At 57.1% G+C, this 25,786-nt stretch overlaps 2 protein-coding genes across 2 annotated transcripts; both read left to right on the top strand.

Moving 5' to 3' along the window:
- Positions 1-1,627: 1,627 nt before the first annotated feature.
- Positions 1,628-5,754, top strand: LOC136453428 (WUSCHEL-related homeobox 8-like). The gene is made up of 3 exons (XM_066454003.1): positions 1,628-2,325; positions 4,359-4,877; positions 4,978-5,754. The coding sequence occupies exons 1-3, from the start codon at positions 2,109-2,111 to the stop codon at positions 5,061-5,063; spliced, it is 822 nt and encodes a 273-aa protein (XP_066310100.1). The 5' UTR covers positions 1,628-2,108; the 3' UTR covers positions 5,064-5,754.
- Positions 5,755-13,371: 7,617 nt separating this feature from the next.
- On the top strand, positions 13,372-14,115 carry LOC136450663 (uncharacterized). The gene is made up of 2 exons (XM_066451217.1): positions 13,372-13,603; positions 13,691-14,115. The coding sequence occupies exons 1-2, from the start codon at positions 13,372-13,374 to the stop codon at positions 14,113-14,115; spliced, it is 657 nt and encodes a 218-aa protein (XP_066307314.1).
- Positions 14,116-25,786: the final 11,671 nt, after the last annotated feature.

The following is a 25,786-nucleotide window of genomic DNA, read 5'->3' on the forward strand; positions in this document are numbered from 1 at the left end:
CGTGATTTTGAGACCTAAAACACTGTGCGCCAGACATTTTGCGTTTGCGTCGCCGTTTCCCTACGCCATTGGAGATAGTCTTACAATAACGCCAGTACGTAGCAAACAACACGACCACTATAGCCATTCTAACCCCCCCCCCCCCCCCCCCCCCCCTACACACACACAAAACACGCACAAGAGGTGACTAGGTCAAGATTGCTCAATGGTCTTCTCCCACTGATCGCATAAGGGGCTGGCCGATGGATTGAGAGCCTGCTTGCCTGTTTGGCAAGACGATGTGAGGCCCAACACCGGTTGCTGACTGCTAGCCAAATAAAGAATTTGCATCTCAAAGAGCCGGTTGTTGACTGCGTTTCCAAGGAGCAAATCTTATGGTGTCAACGAAGCAGGCATTGTAAGCTGACCTGCTGGTGTAGGAGCCTGATTTGGAGACCTTCGGCTGCAAATTGAGCTCCCAAATGCGGAGGTAGTCAATGTTTACTTGGACGGTAAGCCTCTTACGTGCTATTTGGTTGCGCACTGTAAAAGCAAACGCAAAGGGAATGAAAAACAGTGTTAATGGTAACCGATGGAGCGAATTCCTGATTTTGTTTGGTTCAACAGTGTAAACGTAAATGGCCAATGGCCAATGTTCGGTGGGGATCTTGACCCTGTCCGTGATGGGGTTACGACCGAGTAGCACCGGTATCAATTTACTATGGGCTGGTATCCGGTTACGGGGTAGCGGATTGCAGGGTAAGTTGAAACAAACGAATCTAACGTAATCGCATCCCCTCCGTTATCCATTTACGTTACAAAAGCACCAACCAAACCCTGTCTTAATATCATCAACCCAAGTTTTGTTGCTGAGGTCCCGTGCCACCGTCAACCGCTTGGCCGTACGCTTCAGTATGGCTCTGAACAAGAAAAGGAGCCAGTTCTGCAATAAGAAACTCATGCAATCAGCGATCTATCCAAAATTTACCCATGATCAGGCCAACCTGTAGCAGTTTAGCTAAGCGCAAGTTGGTTCAGTGTGGTAGCACCGTAGCAGTAACAACTAGCCCAATGAGAAGTTGAGATGACCTGGGGCCTGCTTAGATGGCAAAATTTTTTATAAAATGACACTGTAACGCTTTTTGTTGTTATTTGGTAATTAGTGTCCAATCATAGTTTAATTAGACTTAAAAGATTCGTCTCGTGAATTTTGTCTAAACTATGTAGTTAGTTTTATTTTTTATTTATATTTAATGCTTCATGTATGCGTTTAAAGATTCAATGTGACGGAAAATCTTGGAAAATTTATCACTTTGGAAGGGAACTTAACTGGACCTCGGCATGGAGGACCAGTGCTTTTGCGCTTTTTGAAAGGAAAGCGTAATGTTTGTGCTGCTGGCCTGCTGCGATAATTGCTGTCTGCATTGGGCCCCGCCGCCAGGCTCCAGGGGCCGGTCGACGTCGCCGTCCGCGGGTCTCCTCCCGCTTCCTGCCACCCTGAGCCATTGACCGTTCCTGGGCCCTGGTCGCCTAGAACGGCCCCACCTGTCTGTCGTGCCGCCGAACGCCCGTCGCTGCTGGGGCCCGTCCACCCCACCCACCCCCACCGCACGTCACTGCCCGTCCCCTCCGTGTCCTGTCCGCATGCGCCCGCGCCGCACGCCGCCCGTAATTTCTTTCCGCCGCGAGTCGCGGCGCCCGCTCGTGGCCGGTGCGCGCGTCCGCAACCGCCGCCACCGCCTTCCCACTTCCAAATACTCCTCCTATCCCTGCCTGGCCATCCCCCGCGGCCCTCGCTCTGCTCTGGCCTCTGCTCTCTCCTGCCATTCCACCTGCTGCCCGCTGCTGCGCGTCGCTCGCTCACCACCACACCACCAGTCGCCACCCCGTGCGGCGCGGCCATCCCGCGGAGGAGGAGCACGCGTGTCCGAGCCTTCCGTTCCGCGTCGCATGGACTCGTGCTGTCGCCAGCCGCCTCCAACCGGGTGCCTGCCTAACCGGCCGATTTCCTTCCTTGCGTAGTTCCATTCCACGGCACAAATAGCGCGCCACTTTCCCAAACTCCCGTCGCGTGCCCCCCTTCCGATCCTGGCCACTTCGTGCGTCCGGCAGGGCGGGAGTGATCGGTGATGGAGTGGGGGGACAGGGCCAAGGCCTCCGCCGCCGCCGCCGCAGCGGCAGCGGACGAGAGGGCCGCGGGAGGTGAAGGGCTCGGGGGATACGTCAAGGTCATGACCGACGAACAGATGGAGGTGCTCCGCAAGCAGATCTCCATCTACGCCACCATCTGCGAGCAGCTCGTTGACATGCACCGCACCCTCACCGAGCACCAGGACACCATTGCAGGTCGGTCGGCGCAGTTGCGGGCAAAACCAATTGCTACTCTCTAGCATCTCTGCTCGTCTTGTTGTCTTGGGGTTTGCAAGCGGAAAATTGGGGGATTCCTTTGCTTTGCCTTGGGACTTGCATTGTGGCTTGTCAGTTCCATCTTTGCCTCTTTGTGCAGAAAGAAAAATCGTGTCCCCTTTTTTGCCATGGCTTCTCTAAAGGCCGCACCCTTCATTTATTTATGAATAGAGCTAATTCTGGTGTTACAGGAAGCTGCGTTGCTAATCTTACGAAATTATTAGCGGTCAAACTCCCTTTCATTTTTACTGCCATTAAATTTATGTCCAGTACTTTAGTCTGCTTTCTCCAATTGGTGAAGAGTGAAGGAGTATCTTTTCACTCTGTTCATGTTGCTAGATGCATAGTTGTGGCTGTCTAGTCTGCTTTACTCTGCTTGCCATCTGTGTGCTGCGGCTTTTGTCTGTCTGTTTTTACTCTGCTAGCCATCTATGTACTATCTTACAATGGTAATAATGGGTATGGGGTAGTAAGAATATAATTCATAATGTGTTAGTTTCTGTCATTAATTAACTGTAGTGGTTTCTGTTGGATCTATTATTTGCACGAGATGCTACTCGTAATTCATAAATTGTAATTGTAAACCAGTTTAGCGATGTGTCTAGTGAACCAGTTTAGCGATGTGTGTTGTGCGCACTGTGTTCGGCTGGTACAGTGCACAGTGAATTTCGGATGGAATGTGGGAGAGAATAAGCTAGAAGTGTACCAGCCGAACGCGTACAGAACTAGCATTCATTTATTTTGAACTTTGTAGATACTTGACAATAGGTTGTAAGTGCCAACACATCAAAGTGGGAATAGGTTCAGTCAGTTCCAAAGAGTGGGAATCCTTGTTCTTATTTGTTTCTCTTTTTTGAGTTAATGACCTAATGTACATGCATTTGATTAATTTCGCAAGGTCTTCATGGTTGCAGCATGATTGTTATTTGTGCTAAGATTCAATTTCTCTAAATGATAAGTTTTCTTTGCCCAAGCAATTAGTTCTCCTTTAATTGGAAGACTAGCATGGCCCCTATGCAAGGATGGCACACACAAATCGAGAAATGGCCCTTTAATTAAAAAGATAATAATAAATAACTATTAAGACATGGTTGTTATGTGGCTGGACTGAGAGGAGAGAGGTGCTACAGTGCTGTTCGTGGTCCAGGGTTTTCCCTTGTATCTCTTCTCCTGGTATAGAGAGGTTTACTTGACAACTAAGCAAGCGACCCTTATCTCTAATTAACCCTAACACCAATTGCTATTTGGTGCCACGTGCACCCTGCCACCCTGATTATTCCATATTCTCCTGCTGTCCTGCAGAATCTAAGATTGACTTTTAGGGAGCTAATAAGCTTTGCATGTGTCTTTCGTTGGGCCAACACACTTGTACCTCTTTACTACGTGGTTGCCCTTTTGATAACTTATAGCCATCACATATCACAGTATTTAGATTTTTCCAAACTTGTCCGTGCTGTAATCAATTTATATACTTCAGTTAGCTAGTTTTCTTCTCAACGTATGCATATATTTTTTTATTTTAAGCTTTGTTGAAGTCATTGAAGGGCAGACCTGGTGGAGTGGTGAGAGCTGTCTTACTGAGTCAAGGTCGTGGGTTCGGGGGAAAGGCTTGTCTCGGTTTATTCCTTCACCAGACCCCACTTATGTGGTAGCCTCCGGCACTATGTCTGCCCTTTTTTTTGTTTAAGTCATTAATTTTTTTATATCCTGATGATTCAGCCTAATTACTTGCATTATGGCCATACAAAGAGTTCCACCTGTAGCTGGGTAACTGTTTTTGGAACCCTGATTTCTACCACTGCAGGAATATTCCCCCCCCCTCTCTATTAGATAATCTTCAAAACAAATTTTTTACTGAATTTACCCTCCCCCCCTCTATAAATATTTTAATGTTCCTTTGTAATGTATACATTGTCTATGGAATATAGCCCCTTCTTGTTTTCTGATCAACTGAATTTTGGTTTCTTCTTCAGGAATGAGGTTTAGCAATCTGTACAGTGATCCTATAATTATCCCTGGAGGTCACAAGATCACAGCAAGGCAACGATGGCAGCCAACACCAATGCAGCTGCAGATCTTGGAGAACATCTTTGACCAAGGCAATGGAACACCAAGCAAGCAGAAGATAAAGGAGATAACGGCAGAGCTCTCGCACCATGGCCAAATCTCGGAGACAAATGTGTACAACTGGTTTCAGAACAGACGGGCACGGTCAAAGCGGAAGCAGGCTGCTTCTTTACCAAACAATGCTGAATCTGAAGCTGAGGTGGATGAGGAGTCTCTCACCGACAAGAAGCCGAAGTCAGATAGGCCGCTCCAGGATCACAAGGCTATGGGCGCTCACAATGCTGACAGGATCTCAGGGATGCATCACTTGGACACAGATCATGACCAAATCGGTGGCATGATGTATGGATGCAATGACAACGGCTTGAGATCGTCTGGCAGTTCGGGCCAGATGTCCTTCTACGAGAACATCTTGTCGAATCCAAGTATCTTCTCTGCAACCAGCGTTGTTACTTCATTTCATTAGGCAACGTAAAATTCTGAAAAGAGGGTTACTAAAAGTTTGGTATCGGTTGGTTTTTGCAGGAATCGATCATTTCCCGGGGAAGGTGGAGAGCTCCCGGAGCTTTTCCCATCTCCAACACGGGGAAGGCTTTGACATGTTTGGATGACATGCTGCTGCCGCTGAGTTATGAGTTACCGTGTAAAAATTGAAGGCTGACACAGCGTGCGTTCAATTTGCTGACATGAAAGTTTATCTTGGATGCCACCGTGTTTGCTTTATCACGGTCTGGTTAACCACCTCCGCGGATGGTAGCTAGCTTGAATGAACCTGCTCTTTGGAATAGCAGTAAGAGGTTGATATATAGCAGTATTTGCCCGTAGTCTATATACGCTAAATTATCAGCATGTAATTCTCCACGTTTGCAAATTTAGCACGAGACCAGTCCTATGCAGCAGCAGCAGCTTGTGGTTAAACCTTCGTGTGTGTGAAACCATTTCTTGCTTGCTTTTACTCTATTGCATACAGACATATGGACAGCGATGCCTCCTAGCAAGTGTTGACAACCAACTGGCAACTGCCCTGTCTGCCCAACTGCTTGTTAGCCCAGTTTTCCGCGCATTCACATCACCGGCGATCCGTCGTCCGTATCCGCTGCGTCCTGGAGATCATCGACAACACGCCGTTCTTTCTGTCGTTTTTCCAACGCAGGCGCGGAAAGTTGCCCCTGCCTGCCTCGGTGACTCATCGAGCCTGTCGAGCTCCTCCACACACCAAACAGGCAAACAGCCAAAACGCCGCGCCGGCGTCCCGATTCACATAATCACATGACCCCGCTGCCTCTCCCATGTGCGGATGTGCCGCCCCCTTCTGGTCAGTTCGCCAGTCGGCAGTCGCCACCCGCCAACCTGGGCTCCGACCGTGGCCCACTGGCCCGCCCAAACTTGCTAAGTCCTTCCGATGCTTGACAATGGGATGGGCGGATCCTCAGGCTGCCGCCGGCGGGGCATGCGCGGAAGGCGTTCGACCAAACACCGCAACGAGATCAACACGGGAGTTGCAGTATCCACCACCGCTACCACAGCAGAAAAAAAAACCTTTTTAAGTTCCAAATAAATTAAGGTAAGCCAGAGCTGAAACCCAGCAGAAGCAATCAAGGTTCAGACACGTGAATAGCTATTTTCCAGGCACTCCTGTCGGTGTTTTGGAACCGGGGGTCCCTCAACCAACGAGTGAATTTGTACTGCGTGTCCCTAATCCCGGATGGTGATGCAAAGAGACACAAGGTTTATACTGGTTCGGGCAGTCGAGGCCCTACGTCCAGTCTGAGAGATTGATCTTGTATTCCTTGCACCGGAGTGCTCGTGGTAGGGGGTTACAAGCTGAGTGAGAGAGGGAGCTAGCCCCAGGTCTCGGCGAGGGTGGTGCGAACTGCTTGGGACGTTGCTCCCAAGCAGCGTGGAAGTGCGTGATTCTATCGGTGTGTTTTGTCCTCCTGCCCCCCCCCAGAAATGGCCCTGGCTACCTCCTTTTATAGTTACAAGGAGGAAGCGAGAGGTACATGAGAAGGCTACTATTTGCTGACGTATTCCGCTCCCTGAAGCAGTATGGCGTCGTGGGAGTTCCAAGTCGATGTCTAGTCGGTATGGTCTTCAAGGCTGACGACATGCTGCGCTCTTGTACTTTTGTTGACTTGGTGAAACGCCGAGGCCTGGTGGCTGCTGTAGTAGGCTGTGCCGAGACCTATCGCGCTGAGGCCGAGACCCACTGTGCTGAGGCCTGCTGTGCCGAGGCCTTTAGCGGGTGGCAATGTGAGGTCTGGGCGGCCATCGTCGATAGTTGATTTGGGCGGAACAGTGCCGAACATGCGTCTACAGGATACGGTGCCCTGTATCGTCAGTAAGGGATGGTAAAAAGGCGATTTGACCGTTGTCCTGTCGCGGCATGCTGCCGATCGTGGCTTTCGTAGTGAGGGCAGCTGGGTGCATTAATTGGATGCGATAGCCTGCCAGAGTGACTTTTGAGGTGGAGGTGACGAGATTGCGGGACGAGCCCAGCCTCGGGCGAGGCGGAGCATGGCCAGTTCGCCCGAGGCCCTACCGGGAGTCTCGGGCGAGGCGGAATCCGAGGCTCATCGGGGGTCTCGAGCGGGGCGGAGCGGTCGGTTCGCTGGCCCCGAGGTCACAGGAACCCGGTTCTGACTCCCCACGTCGTGTCCGTCCTTGGTGCAGGAGTTTAGGCAGCACAGTAGCCGGTAACCCTTGCACAGTCCCGTCGTGGATGGCAGGGTGCTGACGTGACGGACGTCTGGTCTGCCACGTCGCTGCACTGCGCCGTCGTGTGATTTGTCGGAGTGGTTGAGCGCCTCGATGGGACGTGCGGAAGTGACATGCTGGTCGTACTCGGTCTTGTGCGTCGTGGGGCTCCAGTACGGCTTGATGCAGGACATGGCGGGCGACGTGCGGGTTGCCGTGTAATGACGCCGTAGGGGGCAGCGGCTATGCCGAGGCCGAGCCATCGCGGGGGGCTCGGTGGTCATGGACCCTCAGGCTGCCGAGCCCGTGAAGCAAACTGTCGAGGTTCTTGGGGGGAGTTATTGGCCTTGGGTACTGATTCCGAGGCTACAGTAGCCCAGATGTGGCTCCCCACGCTGCATTGTCCTCGGTGCAGGAGTTGGCAGCATAGTGAGGCATGGGCGTCACGGTGGTTAGTACAGTGGCGGGTAACCCCTGCCCAGTCCTGCCTCCTGTCCCATCGGCCATTCTGCTGTACTGTGCCGGGCGTGCGGCTGTTGTCAGGGGCAGCAGTTGGCATGAGTTGTCGTGACACGACGTTTTGCCAGAGGGACGGGAGAAGGAAGAGGTGGCGGAGTGCTGCCGAGCCCGCCTTGCGCGAGACAGAGGGTCGGTGGCCCGGCCGAGGCCTTTGACGGGGAATCGGCCGAGGCCCGTGGTGAGGGGCCTCGGGCGAAGCGGAGGGTCGGCCGAGGCTCGCGGCGATGGGGCCTCGGGCGAGTCGGACAATCGGCCGAGGCCAGCAGCGTTTAGCTGGTTTCGATCTTTACGAAGTCTAAGCAGTCGTTTTTTGGATCTTGCTTAGGGTACCCCTTCTCACGGTATCCGACAGTAGCCCCCGAGCCTTGGGGGGAGTGGAGGCACTCCCCCTGAGGTTCTGACGAGAATTGGCTCTTGATAGTTCCTGTCGGGATGGTGTTTTGTCTTCGAGGTTTCGGTGGGTGCGCGCGAGCGCACCCGCCGGGTGTAGCCCCCGAGGCCCTGGAGGAGTGATTTCACTTCTCCAGGGGCTTTTTTCTCTTTCGAGTGGGGAGTTACATTGTGTTTGCCGGGCCCGTGGGTGCGAGTTCGGATCGCAGGGCCTCGACGATGCTGCGGGAAGAGCCCCTTAGCCTCCGCCTGGAGCGAGAGGGCCGTCAGGGGTTCACCCGGCTTTTTGTACGACCCTCGCGCTTCCTTTTCGCTCGGAAGGAGGGTTTGTATTGCCGAGCCCCCTCGTGTGTGAGCCCAAGTCGCTGGGTCTCGGCAAAGTGTCGCAGGAAGAGTCCCTTAGCCTCTGTGCGGAGCAAGAGGGCCGTCAGGGATTCTCCTGACTTTTTATTCGACCCTTGCGCTTCCTTTTCGCTCGGAAGGAGGGTTTGTTTTGCCGAGACCCCTCGTGTGCGAGTCTGAGCCGCTGGGTCTCGGCAAAGTGTCGCAGGAAGAGTCCCTTAGCCTCTGTGCGGAGCAAGAGGGCCGTCAGGGATTCTCCTGACTTTTTGTTCGACCCTCGCGCTTCCTTTTCGCTCGGAAGGAGGGGTGGAAGATGCCACGCTACCCTCGGTGGGCGCGAGCGACGGCATTTCCGGTGAGCTGTTATCGGGTAAGTCCGAGTGGAGGCCCGTACCCCGTTCGCTGGGGGTCGGCTAGCGGTCCTGAGACGCACTCCAAGAGTACCGGAGGGTTTCTCTAGTGGGTGCCGAGGCCGTTTGCTGGGCCTCGGTGGCTCGGTGCCTCCCTACGGTGGGATCCCATTCGGAGACCTCCCTGCCGGTCTCGGACACGATACAGGGCGCGCTCATACAGGCTTGCCCGTAGTCGTCCCTGACTCTTTTGCCCTGGGGCGGCTGTCGAAACCCCTGGGGGCCCAGCCTTCGAACCCCTGGACCGTAACGGGCTTGGGTCGCTTGTCTTTATCTCGGGTGCAGGAAGAGCCCCCGAGCCTCCGCACGGAGCGAGAGGGCGGTCAGGGGTCCTCCCGTCTTTTTTGCCCGTCCCCCGCCCGTCCTTTTCGCTCGGACGGGGGGGGGGCTGTTTGCCGAGCCCACTCGTGTGCGAGCCTGAGCTGCTGGGTCTCGGCAAAGTTGCAGGAGGGCCCCCGAGTCTCTCGCGCGGAGCGAGAGAGCGGTCAGAGGTCCCCTGGCTTTTGGTTCGCCCCTCGCGTGTGAGGGTCTGACTGCCGAGCCCCCCTCGGGTGCGAGCCTAGGTCGCGGGGTCTCGGCGTCTTTTTGCAGAAGGAGCTCCCTAGCCTCTGCACGGAGCAAGAGGGCCGTCAGGAGTTCTTCCGGCTTTTTGAACGACCCTCGCGCTTCCTTTTCGCTTGGAAGGAGGGTTTGTATTGCCGAGCCCCCTCGTGTGCGAGCCCAAGTCGCTGGGATTCGGCAATGTGTCGCAGGAAGAGTCCCTTAGCCTCTGCACGGAGCAAGAGGGCCGTCAGGGATTCTCCTGACTTTTTGTTCGACCCTCGCGCTTCCTTTTCGCTCGGAAGGAGGGTTTGTATTGCCGAGTCCCCTCGTGTGCGAGCCCAGGTCGCTGGGACTCGGCAACGTTTTGCAGGAAGAGTCCCTTAGCCTCTGCGCGGAGCGAGAGGGCCGTCAGGGATTCTCCTGACTTTTTGTTCGACCCTCGCGCTTCCTTTTCGCTCGGAAGGAGGGGTGGAAGATGCCACGCTACCCTCGGTGGGCGCGAGCGACGGCATTTCCGGTGAGCTGTTATCGGGTAAGTCCGAGTGGAGGCCCGTACCCCGTTCGCTGGGGGTCGGCTAGCGGTCCGGAGACGCGCTCCAAGAGTACCGGAGGGTTTCTCTAGTGGGTGCCGAGGCCGTTCGCTGGGCCTCGGTGGCTCGGTGCCTCCCTACGGTGGGATCCCATTCGGAGACTTCCCTGCCGGTCTCGGACACGACACAGGGCATCCCAAGCGTCTCGCTTGCTTGGGCCTCGGCCTCGCATAGGCTCGCCCGTAGTCGCCCCTGACTCTGTTGTCCTGGGGCGGCTGTCGAAACCCCTGAGGGCCCAGCCTTCGAACCCCTGGACCGTAACGGGCTCGGTGCCTGGTTCCTTTGCCTGAAAGGAATCGGGTGGGGGTTACCTCTCTCCCTGCGGTTAGCAACGGCAGGCGCGCCTTTTGAGGCAGCTTTTTCGGGGAGGTGAAACGGCGCCTGCTGCTGCTGCGGTTGGGCGCGACGTGGCGTCAGTCGACGGGACGTAACTGCACGCGCAATTAATGAGGAGGGAGTGGGCGGTAAGACCGGATCTGGATAACCGCGCCGGATTTCCTGGGGGAAACTTCCCCGATTTCGTCGCCCGGTGGTTTCGATTCGTCCCTGCATAAATACGCAAACAGCCTCGCCCTCTCCCTCCTTACCTTTTCCGCGTTCGCTTTTGCTGCCTCCGTGCCGTCGCTGAGAGCATAGAGCGCCGGGGAAGAGAAGTGCGAGGGCGAGAGATCGAAAGAGAGAGGGAGAGAGATTACCGCCGTAGCAGCGTCCTCCGCCGCGCAATGGCTGGTGGTCCCGTCATCCTCCCGGCGGATCCCTGGGAGCGGTCCGACGTCACCGAGGAGAAGCTGCAGTCGCTCGTGGAGGCCGGTCTTCTTCGCCCGATCACCGACCCCGACGAGCCGGAGTGGATTGCTCCGGGGGACGAGTCGGAGCCGAGGCCGCGCGACGGTTACGTGGTGAGCTTCGTCGTCTTCCACGAGCGAGGCTTCGGGTCGCCGGCGGATAGCTTCATGCGGGCACTCCCGCACTACTATGGCGTGGAGCTGCACAATTTCAGCCCCAACTCCATCGCGCAGGCGGCCATCTTCGTCGCCGTCTGCGAGGGGTATCTGGGGATCGCTCCCCACTGGGAGTTGTGGCTCCATTTGTTCCGAGCGACGTTCACCTCCAAGCCGGGGGGAACGAGGGGGGCTCGGAAGGCGCAGAGGGCCGGCGGCTGCACCCTCCACGTGCGCCAAGACCGGCAGTCCCTCTACATCCCGGCCCAGCTGTCAACGTCCAACCGTCGTTGGTATGACGGCTGGTTCTACCTCCGCAACGACGGCGGAGGACTTCCCCCTTATACCGGGCGGGTTGTAGAGAGTCAACCGGAGAAATGGGGGTACGGCGTCATCAAGGTCGACCAGCCTAGGCTGGAACCGCTCTTGAGGGCCTTGGGGAAGCTGCGTGACTGCGGCCTTTCGGCGGCCGTGGTCGTGGCGGCCTTTCACCGCCGGAGGGTGTTGCCGCTAATGGCCCGGCGGCGGCGGCTGTTCGAGATGACGCCGAGCGACCCGGTCGCCGGTATCAAGATGTCCGCCTTCGCCCTTACCGATGACGAGACCCTGCGTCGGGTGAGGGAGGCGGTAGACGGGAAGCCGAGGCTCGATGACTTGACGCCGTTCCCGATGCGCCCGTCGCGGGGGTATGTCTCGCTGGTAAGTTGGATGTTGTCGAGGCTTTCGCGTCCTTCTTGTTTTTCGCCTTTTTGGTCTGTTGTCTTACTTCGTCGTTCTCACAGGGGATAAGAGACGTGCGAGGCTCCCCGCCGCCCGTTCCTGAGGACGCCCGGCGGCGATCCGTGAACAGGGCGCGTGCCGAGGAGGAGAAGAAGAAGAAAGATGCCCAGGAGGCGAAGCGCACGAAGAAGATCCTCGCGCGCGAAAAGCTGGACGCCCGTCGCCGGCGCCAGAGGCTCGACGGTCTCCCTTTGGAGCCGTCTCCCTCGTCGTCGGTGTCGGATTCTTCGAGCGACGGCGGTGGGCGCGAGGTGGGGACGGCCTGCCTGGAACACCTCCCCGACATCAGGGAGATGGTTCCCGGGGCGCCGGCAAGGAGCCTGACGCCCCTAGGAGGAGGAGGAGGTGTCCCGGGGCCAGTGGTGGCCCGTCCCGGCGCCGAGGCCGGCACACCCGAGGCGCGGGTGTCGGAGGAGCGTGCCGTCGGCCCGATGGGTTCGACGGTGGAGGTTGAGCGGGTGACGGTGGGGGCGACCCCATTATCTCCGCGAAGGGTCGAGGAGGTGCCAGGGGTCCGACGGGGACCAGCTGGCGCTGGTGGACACCGAGGCCGCGCTGCTGCCACCACCGCCGCCGTTGCAGAGGAGGCGGACGGTGTCGAAGCGGTTGCATCCCCGTTCGCGGTAAGCGTCTTTCCTGGCGGAGTCCGCTTCTTGTTTGCCCCTTGGTTGCATGCTGACCTTGGGAGTGTCTTTTCTTGCAGCCAGACGCTTCTGGTGGGAGACCCTCCCTTGGCGCCCCGTAAGGCGCTCAAGGTGAACGTTAGCTCTTCCGCCCATCAGGCAGCGGAGGCGCAGGCAGGCGTGCGACGCGGCGCGGCGTCGGGTGAGGCCGTTCGGAGGAGGCGGCTGCCCAGGAACAGGGGGCCGAGGCGGCCGCGGAGCGAGTGGAGGAGGAGGCTGCCCAGGAACAGGGGGCCGAGGCGGCCGCGAAGGAGGCTGGGGCGTCTGCTATTGCCGAGGCCACTGAGGGCGAGGCCGGAGCCCCCAAGACCTCCGACGTCAGGGCGGTGGACGCCGAGGCCATCAAGGTAGAGATGGCGGAGGCCAGAGCCCTCGGGTCCGTCGAGACCGAGGCGATGGAGGTGGAGACGGGGCAAATTTTGGCGCCGCCCCTGGTTCAGACAATCTCGTCTGATGATTCCTCCCGAGGGAAGGAGGCGGCGGACGTCGAGGCGGCCAGTACCGCGGAGCAACCAGTCCCAGATCCCGCCGAGGGGAGTTCGGCTCTTGTCCGGCTACGGCCCGAGCCTCGCGGGTGGAACTTCCCGCGTGTTTTCTGGCGGAACCGGGCTGACCCCGAGGGGGAGCCCGTGTTTGCTCTTGAAGATACTGCAGAGGGGGGGCATTGGGACACCCTCGAGCAGTACCGTCAATTGGCAGTGCGGTCGCTGCAGACAGCGATGACCATTATGGGTCAGGACTTGCCCGGTGTCACGCGGGTAAGTACTTTCCCCTCTCGTGCCGCGTTGTTTTCTCTCCGAGCCCGCTCGCAGTGTTTTGACGTGTGTTTTTTGTTTTGCCTCCTTAGGAGCTCGAGACCCGATCCCTTGGGAAATCGGTGTTCCTGCGAAATGAGAGGGATATCTGGGACCAGCTCCGGCGCCAGAAGGGCTTGCTTGCCGATGCCCAGGGACTATTGTCGGCGCGGAGTGCGGAAGTGGAGGACCTCCGCCTTCGTTGTGCTGACATTCAGGCGGAGTTGGCCATGGCTAAGGAGCAGTCCGCCCCTCTGGTGGCCAAGATCAAGGAACTGGAGGAGGAGCGAGACTCCTTCAGGCTTCGGGCCCAAGAAGCGACGGCCTCTGCGAAGGCTACAGCCGGGCAGCTGGGTGCGGAGCAGAGCGAGCATCAGGCGACAAAAGTCGCCCTGGCAGAGGCTACCAAGGCGGCCGAGGCCTCTCGGGTCGAGGTCTCAGCCTGGAAGGGCAAGGCCGAGGGTAAGTTCCGCTGAACCATGTTCCTCGTTCCATTTGCTCTTTTTGTCCTGGTTCGCGCTTGACTCCTGACCCCTTGCTGCGACGTAGATCTGGAGAAAGAGGCCTCCCAGGCGGCTGAGGCCTCCGTCGCGGCGCAAGCAGCGCTGGATGTCGAGGTCCGGGAGCACGAGGCGCTGCGCAGCGCTGTCCGGTCTGCCTGCGAGGCTCTGGACGTCGAGGAGGTCCAATCAGCTAGCTCCCTTGGGAGCCGCCTCATCGCGTTGAGCGGCCACGTCCGCGAGAGACTCCGAGGGGCGTTGCACACGGGTGTCAAGCGCGCCCTGGCCGTCGTCTCCTCGCACTACGCCATCAACCTCGAGGCTGTCAGCGACGGCTACGTGTTGCCAGAAGATGACGAGGAGGCTGATGCAGAGGTCGTGAGGCTGTTGGAGGCGGCCGAGGCACCTGGCACCGCGTTGGCCAAGCTGTTCGAAGAAGAGGTGGTCCCTCCCGCGCCAGCCGCCGATCCTTGAGCTTTGACCTGGGCCAAAAGGGGCCATGTAACCGGATCGAGTTAGTTGCCGAATCGTGACGTTTTTTGTGGCCGTCGAGGCCCTTAAAGTATTTGCGTATGTGTGCTTCTTAACCGTTTTCCATTCTATTTCTAAGTTCGTGCCCTCTGTCTCGATCGCGAAGAAATCCCTCGGAACCTAAGCCGTCCTTCGGCGAAGGGTGGTGAGGGAGCTGCCGTAGCCCAGAGGCGTAGGCCGTTCTCACGACCCGGCCGGCCCTTTGGCCTCCAGACAGGCTTTTGGTCTTTGGGTTTCTTGCGAAGGTCCCGTCGGAGCGCGAGAGAGTTTGGCGTGGAAATTTTCGGAAAAACGGTTGAGAAATGGTGTCCGGGACTTAGGGGGGTTCCCCCTTTTTAGCCCCCGAGGGAGGCTCGACTTTGCAGAGGCAGAGCCGAGTCTCCCTTATTGCGTTATAGTGACGTCGAGCCCCTATCGATAGACAACCTCTCTGCAAAGAACTTCCTCGGAACCTAAGCTGTCCTTTGGGCGAAACGGTGGTGAGGGAGCTGCCGTAGCCCAGAGGCATAGGCCGTTCTCACGACTCGGCCGGCCTTTTCGCCCTTGAGACGATCTTTCGGTCCTTGGGTTCTATACAGCCGATTTGTCTATAAGGGGGTTCCTCGAAAGATTATAACAATTAAAGAACGCTTCTTTATTTATTTCGAGAAACAATGTAAACAACGTTTGGAAATTTAAGGGTAGAAACGACGTAGCTGTTCTATGTTCCAAGCGTTGGTGAAGATTTCGCCCTTCTCGTTGGCTAACTTGTAGGTCCCGGGCTTCAGCACTTGAGCGACGATATACGGCCCCTCCCAGGGTGGGGTCAGCTTGTGGCGGCCCTTGTTGCTCTGCCTCAGTCTCAGCACTAGGTCGCCCACCTTCAGGTCCCGGCTTTGGACGCGCCGGGCTTGGTAGCGTCGTAGGGCTTGCTGATACCTGGCTGAGTGTAGTAGCGCGACGTCGCGGGCTTCCTCCAGTTGGTCGAGGGCGTCTTCGCGGGCAGTGCGGTTGCTTTGCTCGTTGTACGCCTGTAGCCTCGGGGAGCCGTATTCTAAGTCAGTGGGGAGGATGGCCTCGGCTCCATAGACCAGGAAGAACGGTGTGAATCCCGTGGCTCGGCTCGGGGTATTTCTTAGGCTCCAGATGACTGACGGGAGTTCGGCAAGCCATTTCTTGCCAAACTTCTTCAACTGGTTGAATATTCTTGGCTTAAGGCCTTGTAGGATCATGCCGTTGGCACGCTCTACTTGGCCATTCGTCCTTGGGTGCCCTACGGCCGCCCAGGCCACCCGGATGTGGTGGTCGTCGCAAAACGTTAGGAACTTGCGCCCGGTGAATTGTGTCCCATTGTCAGTGATGATGGTGTTAGGAACCCCGAACCTGTGGATGATATCCGTAAAGAACAGCACCGCTTGCTCGGATTTGATCTGAGCGATCGGACGAGCCTCGATCCATTTAGAGAATTTGTCGATAGCTACCAGCAGATGGGTATAGCCCCCGGGTGCCTTCTGCAGAGGCCCAACCATGTCCAGTCCCCACACAGCGAATGGCCATGTGATGGGGATGGTTTGGAGGGCTTGGGCCGGGAGGTGCGTCTGTCGAGCATAGTACTGGCATCCCTCGCAGGTGCGTACTAGCTTTGTGGCGTCGGCCACCGCTGTTGGCCAATAGAAACCTTGGCGGAAGGCGTTACCTACGAGCGTCCGAGGCGCCGCGTGGTGCCCGCAGACTCCCGCGTGTAAGTCCTGAAGTAAGGATTGGCCAGCCTCGGTGGTGATGCATCGTTGGAGAATACCAGATGGGCTGCGCCTATATAACTCGCCGTCGCAGAGGACGTAAGTCTTGGCGCGTCGCGCAAGCCGTCGGGCTTCGGTTCTGTCAGCAGGAAGCTCTCCTCGGACGAGGCGATCAAGGAGAGGGACTCGCCAGTCCGTTCCTTGGTCGGTCTTGGGAGGCTCTTCGTCAATCGCCATCGCCTCGGGCTCGGCTGGCGGGGTCTCGGCGGCAGAGGGGGCCTCGAGCCCTGCGGTGGGCTCGGCCGATGGGTCCTCTTCCGTCGCCGAGGCGTAGTCGACGGACGGCTTGTGGAGGTCTCTGGCGAAGACGTTCGGAGGGGCCGGGGTCCGTGCCGACGCCATCTTTGCCAGTTCGTCCGCGGCCTCGTTGAACTTTCGTGCAACGTGGTTGAGTTCGAGACCGTCGAACTTGTTCTCCAGACGACGTACCATCGCGCAGTACGCCTTCATTTTGGGGTCGTGGCAGCTTGACTCTTTCATCACCTGATCGACGACGAGCTGCGAATCACCCCGTACGTCGAGACGTCGTACTCCAAGTTCGATGGCGATTTGCAGGCCGTTGACGAGGGCCTCGTATTCGGCGACATTGTTGGAGGCGGCGAAGTGAAGCCGGATCATGTAGCGCATGTGTATTCCGAGGGGCGAGACCAGGAGCAGGCCCGCGCCGGCCCCAGTCTTCATCAGAGACCCGTCGAAGTACATGGTCCAGCATTCTGATTGGATTTGAACGGGTGGCAGCTGTGTGTCGGTCCACTCGGCTACAAAGTCGGCCAGGACCTGTGATTTGATCGCTTTCCGAGGCGCGAAAGACAAGGTCTCCCCCATGAGTTCGACAGCCCATTTGGCTATTCTACCCGAGGCCTCCCGGTTTTGGATTATCTCTCCCAGAGGAAAAGACGACACCACAGTCACCGGGTGGGACTCGAAGTAGTGACGCAGCTTGCGTCGAGCCAAGACTATGGCGTAAACTAACTTCTGGATGTGCGGGTAACGTGTCTTAGTCTCGGAGAGCACTTCGCTGATGAAGTAGACAGGTCGCTGGATGGGCAGAGCGTGTCCCTTCTCCTGCCTCTCGACGACTACGGCCGCGCTGACCACTTGGGTCGTCGCGGCGACGTAGAGTAAGAGGTGTTCGCCCTCGGTGGGCGGAACCAGGACGGGGGGGTTGGTGAGCAGTGCTTTGAGCCTGGCGAGGGCTTCCTCGGCCTCGGCGGTCCAAGAAAAGCGCTCGGCCTTTCTCAAAAGGCGGTACAGGGGCAGGCCTTTTTCGCCGAGGCGGGAGATGAAGCGGCTCAGGGCCGCAAGGCATCCCATGACCCTCTGCACGCCTTTGAGGTCTCGGATCGGGCCCATGTTGGTCACGGCCGAGACCTTCTCCGGGTTGGCCTCGATCCCACGTTCCGAGACTATGAATCCTAAGAGCATGCCTCGGGGGACCCCGAAGACACACTTCTCGGGGTTGAGCTTGATGTCCTTCTTTCTGAGACATGTGAAGGCAACCTCCAGGTCGCCGACGAGATCGCCGGCCTTCCTGGACTTGACTACGATGTCATCCACATAGGCCTCAACGGTTCGTCCGATATGTTCGCCAAAGACTTGGATCATGCACCGTTGGTAAGTGGCCCCTGCGTTTCTGAGGCCAAACGGCATGGTTACGTAGCAGTACATGCCGAATGGAGTGATGAAAGAAGTCGCGAGCTGGTCGGACTCTTTCATCTTGATTTGGTGGTAACCGGAATACGCATCAAGGAAGGAGAGGGTTTCGCATCCTGCAGTGGAGTCGACGATTTGGTCAATTCGTGGTAGTGGGAATGGGACTTTCGGGCATGCTTTATTTAGACCAGTGTAGTCCACGCACATCCTCCACTTGCCACTTTTCTTCCTGACTAGTACAGGGTTAGCCAACCACTCTGGATGGGATACTTCCTTGATGAACCCGGCTGCCACGAGCTTCTGTACTTCTTCGCCGATGGCCCTGCGCTTCTCCTCGTCAAACCGGCGCAGGCGCTGCTTTGCCGGCCTGGAGCCTGGCCGGATATCTAAGGCGTGCTCGGCGACCTCCCTTGGTATGCCTGGCATGTCCGAGGGACTCCATGCGAACATATCGACGTTCGCACGGAGAAAGTCGACGAGCACGGCCTCCTATTTGCTGTCGAGGGTGGCGCTGATCTTCAGTCCCCGACCGTCGGGGACGGTGGGATCGACTGGGACGAACTTGACGGCCTCCGCGGGTTCGAAGGTCCCGGCGCGCCGCTTGGCGTCGGGAACCTTGCTACCAAGCTGGTCGAGATTGGCGATGAGGGTCTCGGCCTCCACGATGGCCTCGGCGTACTCGATGCACTCGACGTCGCAGTCGTATGCATGTTCGTACGTGGACTCGACGGTGATGACGCCGTTGGGGCCTGGCATCTTGAGCTTGAGGTAGGTGTAGTTGGGGATCGCCATGAACTTGGCGTAGCACGGGCGCCCCAAGATGGCGTGGTAAGCCCCCTTGAATTCAACTACCTCGAAGGTGAGGGCTTCCTTACGGTAGTTGGATGGGGTGCCAAAGCAGACGGGTAAGTCGATGCGTCCGAGGGGTCGTGTGCGCTTCCCTGGCACGACGCCGTGGAAGGGCGCGGAACCACCCCGAAGCCGTGATTGGTCGAGCTCCAGGAGCTCCAGAGTGTTGGCGTAGAGGATGTTGAGGCCGCTGCCTCCGTCCATGAGTACTTTGGTGAGCCGGGTGTTGCCGATGATCGGGTCGACGACCAGCGGGTACTGCCCGGGGTTTGGAACGTAATCAGGGTGGTCATCCCGGTCAAAGGTGATTGCTTCCCGAGACCAATCGAGGTACCGGGGGGTGGCTACCCTGACCGAGAAGACCTCCCGGCGTTCCCTCTTTCGCTGGCGCGCCGTGAGGCATGCCGAGGGTCCGCCAAAGATCATGAAAGCGTTGCGTACCTCGGGAAACCCATCATCTTTATCACCGTCCCTTTCGCCGGCGCCCCTTTTCCTGGCCTCATCGTCGTCGGGGAGCCCGAGCCTGGCGTAGTAACGCCGGAGCATGGTGCATTCCTCGAGGGCATGCTTCACCGGGCCTTGATGGTAAGGACAGGGCTTCTTTAGCATGTCGTCAAATAGCCCGGGGCCGCGGGGGCCTCGGGGATTCCTGCGATCTGTTGTGGCGACGTGAACGGCCTCGAGGACCTCCTGCTTTCCCGGGCGGCCCTTCTTCTTTCTCTTAGGGACGCGGGTGGGCGAGGCCTCGGGGGCCTCGTCCTTCTGCTTCCCCTTGGCGTCGTTGTTGGGGAAGATGGCCCCCACCGCCTCTTCGCCCGAGGCGAAGTTGGTGGCGATGTCGAGGAGCGCGGCGGCAGAGCGCGGGACGTTGCGCCCTAACTCTCGGACCAAGTCCCGACAAGTGGTGCCGGAGAGGAAAGCCTGGACGATCTCCGAGTCACCGACGCTGGGTAGCTCGGTGCACTGTTTGGAGAAGCGCCGGATGAAGTCTCGGAGAGACTCGTCCGGCTTCTGGCGGCAGTTCTTGAGATCCCAGGAATTCCCAGGGCGCACGTAAGTGCCCTGGAAGTTCCCGACGAAGATCCTAACCAAGTCGCGCCAGTCGTGGATTTGCGAGGGGGGGAGATGCTCAAGCCAGGCTCGCGCCGAGTCCGTCAAGAGTAAAGGGAGATTGCGGATGATGAGCAGATCATCGTCCGCGCCACCCAGCTGACAAGCCAGGCGATAATCGGCTAGCCATAGCTCAGGGTTCGTCTCGCCGCTATACTTGGTGAGGTTGGCCGGCTGTCGGAACCGGGCGGGGAAAGGAGCAACGCGGATGGCCCTGCTGAAGACCCGAGGTCCTGGCGGCTCAGGGGAGGGGCTGCGGTCCTCACCACTGTCGTAGCGACCGCCTCGGTGCGGGTGGTAGCCTCGGGCGGCTCCGTCGTCGTGGCGCCGTCGCCTGCCAACTACCTCGTGGTCGCCTTGTACCTCGCGTTGGTGTCCAGGTCGGTCGCGCACCGAGGGGGCCCTGTTGACCGTCGGCGCGCGAGCGGGCTCGGGACGGATCGAGGCATCCTGGCCTTGGCGAGGTCGTGCCGTGGGTTGCTCCGAAGTGCCTCCGCGCCGGCGGGAGGCGGAACTTTCGGCCTGCTGCACTGCTGCGGTCTCGAGGAGGTCGCGGAGCTCTCCGCGGACCCGTCGCCCTTCGGTGGTGGAGGGCTCGGGCATCGCTCGGATCAGCATCGCAGCAGCTGCGACATTCTGGCTAGCGCGGTTAAAGATTGGGGGTGGCTCTCCGCCCTCGTTGTCGTTGATGCGGTGATGAACGTCGCGGGCCCGCCCTCGGGCTCCTCCGCCCTCACCGCGCCCTCGCTGCTCCTGCTCGAGAGTGTCCCGGAGCTGTTGCAGAAGGAGTCGGTCCTGTTCGACCTTGGCCTGAAGCTCGCGGAGCTGCTCCAGGTCTGGGCGACGATGCCCCCCGTGGACGAGATTCTCGTTCCGTGCTGCCGGGGCTACGAGACGCGGAGGCGTGGCACCACCCGTCCCCGCCCGGGGCGGTGAATGAGTGCCTGTCCCCTTCTTCCTCTTCGCCCACCGTTGGCATCCCGAGCCCGACGTGGAAGCACTCACGGGATGGATCGTAAGTCCCTTCGTCGTCGGAGTCGGAATAGCCGAGGCAGTAGTCGCTTGCGGCCAAGAATTGGCGTAAAGCCCCAGGGTTGTGGAGTTCGGAGAAATCCACCCCGGGCCACGCCTCGTCCTCGTCCGAGGGGTCGGAGTGGGTGCTCAGGTCGAGAGCGAAGCGCTGGCGGCGTTCCGAGGGGTGCTCGTGAGCGGCAGCGTAAGCGTAGGCGTAGGAGGTGGCGGCATTTCTCAACCCAAAGGGGTATGGGAACGGGGCCGTCTCCAGATTCTGCCCCGCCGGGGTCGGTTCTTCAGGGAGTGGCGGAGCGGGGTTAGATGACTGGGCATCGTCGTAAGCCCCCGGCGATTTTCCTTTGTCCAGGCTCAGGTCAGACAGGTCCCCAGTCAGGGACCCCGTACCAACAGCTGGTCGCAGGATATCGGCGGGGAGTGTCGTGCTGCCCCGGGCTCGCGTAGCGTCGGGGTGGCCTTGCTCGCGCCGTGCCCGGCGAGCGTGGCGAGAGCGGCCGCCCGGACGCCGCCTACGCCTGGGCTGCCGGGGCGCGACTTCGTCGTCGGACGGTGGGGTTCGAGGAGTGAGGAGCACCATGTCGTACTCATGCCCTAGAGACATGAACTCTAGGCTCCCGAACCAAACTATGGTGCCGAGGCGCAATGGTCGTATGTGGTCTGCCATCCGGAACTTGCTAGGATGACGAAGCTGACACGCAGAGTCCCCTACCTGGCGCGCCAACTGTCGGTGTTTTGGAACCGGGGGTCCCTCAACCAACGAGTGAATTTGTACTGCGTGTCCCTAATCCCGGATGGTGATGCAAAGAGACACAAGGTTTATACTGGTTCGGGCAGTCGAGGCCCTACGTCCAGTCTGAGAGATTGATCTTGTATTCCTTGCACCGGAGTGCTCGTGGTAGGGGGTTACAAGCTGAGTGAGAGAGGGAGCTAGCCCCAGGTCTCGGCGAGGGTGGTGCGAACTGCTTGGGACGTTGCTCCCAAGCAGCGTGGAAGTGCGTGATTCTATCGGTGTGTTTGTCCTTCCGCCCCCCCCAGAAATGGCCCTGGCTACCTCCTTTTATAGTTACAAGGAGGAAGCGAGAGGTACATGAGAAGGCTACTATTTGCTGACGTATTCCGCTCCCTGAAGCAGTATGGCGTCGTGGGAGTTCCAGTCGATGTCTAGTCGGTATGGTCTTCAAGGCTGACGACATGCTGCGCTCTTGTACTTTTGTTGACTTGGTGAAATGCCGAGGCCTGGTGGCTGCTGTAGTAGGCTGTGTCGAGACCTATCGCGCTGAGGCCGAGACCCACTGTGCTGAGGCCTGCTGTGCCGAGGCCTTTAGCGGGTGGCAATGTGAGGTCTGGGCGGCCATCGTCGATAGTTGATTTGGGCGGAACAGTGCCGAACATGCGTCTACAGGATACGGTGCCCTGTATCGTCAGTAAGGGATGGTAAAAAGGCGATTTGACCGTTGTCCTGTCGCGGCATACTGCCGATCGTGGCTTTCGTAGTGAGGGCAGCTGGGTGCATTAATTGGATGCGATAGCCTGCCAGAGTGACTTTTGAGGTGGAGGTGACGAGATTGCGGGACGAGCCCAGCCTCGGGCGAGGCGGAGCATGGCCAGTTCGCCCGAGGCCCTACCGGGAGTCTCGGGCGAGGCGGAATCCGAGGCTCATCGGGGGTCTCGAGCGGGGCGGAGCGGTCGGTTCGCTGGCCCCGAGGTCACAGGAACCCGGTTCTGACTCCCCACGTCGTGTCCGTCCTTGGTGCAGGAGTTTAGGCAGCACAGTAGCCGGTAACCCTTGCACAGTCCCGTCGTGGATGGCAGGGTGCTGACGTGACGGACGTCTGGTCTGCCACGTCGCTGCACTGCGCCGTCGTGTGATTTGTCGGAGTGGTTGAGCGCCTCGATGGGACGTGCGGAAGTGACATGCTGGTCGTACTCGGTCTTGTGCGTCGTGGGGCTCCAGTACGGCTTGATGCAGGACATGGCGGGCGACGTGCGGGTTGCCGTGTAATGACGTCGTAGGGGGCAGCGGCTATGCCGAGGCCGAGCCATCGCGGGGGGCTCGGTGGTCATGGACCCTCAGGCTGCCGAGCCCGTGAAGCAAACTGTCGAGGTCCTTGGGGGGAGTTATTGGCCTTGGGTACTGATTCCGAGGCTACAGTAGCCCAGATGTGGCTCCCCACGCTGCATTGTCCTCGGTGCAGGAGTTGGCAGCATAGTGAGGCATGGGCGTCACGGTGGTTAGTACAGTGGCGGGTAACCCCTGCCCAGTCCTGCCTCCTGTCCCATCGGCCATTCTGCTGTACTGTGCCGGGCGTGCGGCTGTTGTCAGGGGCAGCAGTTGGCTGAGTTGTCGTGACACGACGTTTTGCCAGAGGGACGGGAGAAGGAAGAGGTGGCGGAGTGCTGCCGAGCCCGCCTTGCGCGAGACAGAGGGTCGGTGGCCCGGCCGAGGCCTTTGACGGGGAATCGGCCGAGGCCCGTGGTGAGGGGCCTCGGGCGAAGCGGAGGGTCGGTCGAGGCTCGCGGCGATGGGGCCTCGGGCGAGTCGGACAATCGGCCGAGGCCAGCAGCGTTTAGCTGGTTTCGATCTTTACGAAGTCTAAGCGGTCGTTTTTTGGATCTTGCTTAGGGTACCCCTTCTCACGGTATCCGACAACTCCTATCTAACGCTAAGTCTTTAATTGTATTCATCCTTTCAAGTCTCCTTTTATTATCTCTGTCCAAGTCAACTTCGGTCTTCCTCTGTCTCTCCTCACGTTACTATTCTGGCTTAGGATTTCACTACGCATCGGTGCCTCTGTAGGTTTCCGTTGGACATGTCCAAACCATCTCAACCGGTGTTGGACAAGCTTTTTTTCAATTGGTGTTACCCCTAATCTATCACGTATATCGTCCTTCCGAACTCGATCCCTTCTTGTATGACCGTAAATCCAACGCAACATACGCATTTCCGCGACACTTATCTGTTAAATATGTCGTCTTTTCATAGGCCAATATTCTACACCATACAACATAGTAGGTCTAATCGTCGCCCTATAAAACTTGCCTTTTAGCTTCTGTGGTACTCTTTTGTCACATAGGACACCAGATGTTTTACGCCACTTCATCCACCCTGCTTTGATTCTATGGCTAATATCTTCATCAATATCCATGTCTCTTTGTAGCATTGATCATAAATATCGAGAGGTATCCTTCCTAGGCACTATTTGACCTTCTAAATTAATATCTTCCTCCTCCTGAGTAGTAGTACCGAAGTCACATCTCATATACTCAGTTTTAGTTCTACTGAGTTTAAAACCTTTGGACTCCAAAGTCTTCCGTCATAACTCCAGTTTCTGATTCACTCTTATCCGGCTTTCATCAATTAGCACTACATCGTCCGCGAAAAGCATACACCAAGGGATGTCCCCTTTATGTCCCTTGTGACCTCATCCATCACTAAGGCTAACAGATAATGGCTCAAAGCTAACATTTGATGTAGTCCTATCCTAATCGGAAAGTCATCCGTGTCTCCATCACTTTTTCGAACACTAGTCACAACATTGTTGTACATGTCCTTAATGATACTTCATTGGGACTTTATGTTTGTCTAAAGCTCATCACATAACATTCATTGGTATTTTATCATAAGCCTTCTCTAAGTCAATAAAAACCATAGGTAGATCCTTCTTCTTCTTCCTATACCGCTCCATAACTTGTCTTATTAATAAAATAGCTTCTATGGTTGACCTTTCGGGCATGAAACCAAATTGGTTCATAGAGACCCGCGTTATTGCTCTCAGGTGATGCTCGATAACTCTCTCCCATAGCTTCATAGTATGGCTCATCAACTTAATTCTCCGGTAATTAGTACAACTTTGAATATCCCCTTTATTCTTGTAGATCGGTACCAATATACTTTTCCTCCACTCGTCAGGTATCTTGTTCGATCAAAAAATATGGTTGAACAGCTTGGTTAGCTATACTATAGCTATGTCCCCGAGACATCTCCACACCTCGATTGGGATACCATCCGATCCTATCGTCTTACCTCTTTTCATCATTTTCAACGCCTCTCTGACCTCAGATTCTTGGATTCTCCGCACAAAACGCCTATTTGTGTCATCAAAAGAGTCATCCAACTGAAATGTTGTGTCCGTATTCTCACCATTAAATAATTTATCAAAATACTCTTGCCATCGATGTCGGATCTCATCCTCCTTCACCAAGAGATGTTCCCTTTCATCTCTAATGCACTTAACTTGGTTGAACTCCCTTGTCTTTCTCTCACGAACCCTAGCCATCCTATAAATATCCTTCTCTCCTTCCTTCGTACTCAAATGTTGGTAAAGATCCTCTTATGCTCTACCCGTTGCCACACTTACAACTCTAGTCTTCTTTGTCGCATTGTACTTCACTGTGTTGTAAAAAAAAACACGGGAGTTGTCATCCGCGTCAATGTTTCTGATGAATTGCGTCAATAATTTAGTATGTACCCTCATCTGTATTCTTTACCAATGCCACTATTAGGCCTTATTTAGATTGAGGTTAGGAATCAGTATTTGGTATTGTAGCACTTTCGTTTGTATTTGATAATTATTGTCCAATCATGACCTAACTAGGCTCAAAAGATTCGTCTCGTAATTTACAATCAAACTGTGTAATTAGTTATTTTTTTTATCTATATTTAATACTCCATGCATGTATCCAAAGATTTGATGTGATGGAGAGAGTGAAAAAACTTGCAATCTAAACAAGGCCTTAGTCTATTATATCACACCCTGATCCCAGCAGGCTCCAGCACAGTTCACAACAAACTCATGTACAGAAAACTCCTCACCTGCAGGTCCACCGCACCACCCCACCATTACTCCTATCAGGCTATCACTACTTACAATTACAAAGCTAAGTTCAGTACAGATCACTGTCGCTCGGCAGGTGTCTACAAAACCATCTCCGGCGCCAGCAACGCTACCGAGGAGCCACCATCCCGGAGGGGATGCCACTGTCCGCCTGACCACTGCCGGAAATATGCGACGACACATAGAGGGCCCCGCTGGTGGCGTTCGAGGACGATGACATGGACTTCGTCAGCAAGCCCGATCCCGAGGTCGAGGACAGCACGTCCTCTCCCTCGGGCAGCATGCTCCGGATGGTCTCGAGCTCTCTGACAATGTCGGCCATGTAGGGCCTCGCTTCGGTCTCGTCCCGGCAACACC

Source organism: Miscanthus floridulus, chromosome 5 (genome assembly GCF_019320115.1).
Source record: "Miscanthus floridulus cultivar M001 chromosome 5, ASM1932011v1, whole genome shotgun sequence".
In the NCBI taxonomy this organism is placed as follows: domain Eukaryota; kingdom Viridiplantae; phylum Streptophyta; class Magnoliopsida; order Poales; family Poaceae; genus Miscanthus; species Miscanthus floridulus.

Bases quoted from the DNA above. Each gene is read 5' to 3' on its own strand.
- LOC136453428 (XM_066454003.1), top strand. From the start codon at position 2,109: ATGGAGTGGGGGGACAGGGCCAAGGCCTCCGCCGCCGCCGCCGCAGCG. The intron at 2,326-4,358 runs GTCGGTCGGCGC...TTTCTTCTTCAG, and splicing joins GCACCAGGACACCATTGCAG to GAATGAGGTTTAGCAATCTG. The intron at 4,878-4,977 runs GTATCTTCTCTG...TGGTTTTTGCAG, and splicing joins GAACATCTTGTCGAATCCAA to GAATCGATCATTTCCCGGGG.
- LOC136450663 (XM_066451217.1), top strand. From the start codon at position 13,372: ATGGCTAAGGAGCAGTCCGCCCCTCTGGTGGCCAAGATCAAGGAACTG. The intron at 13,604-13,690 runs GTAAGTTCCGCT...GCTGCGACGTAG, and splicing joins CTGGAAGGGCAAGGCCGAGG to ATCTGGAGAAAGAGGCCTCC.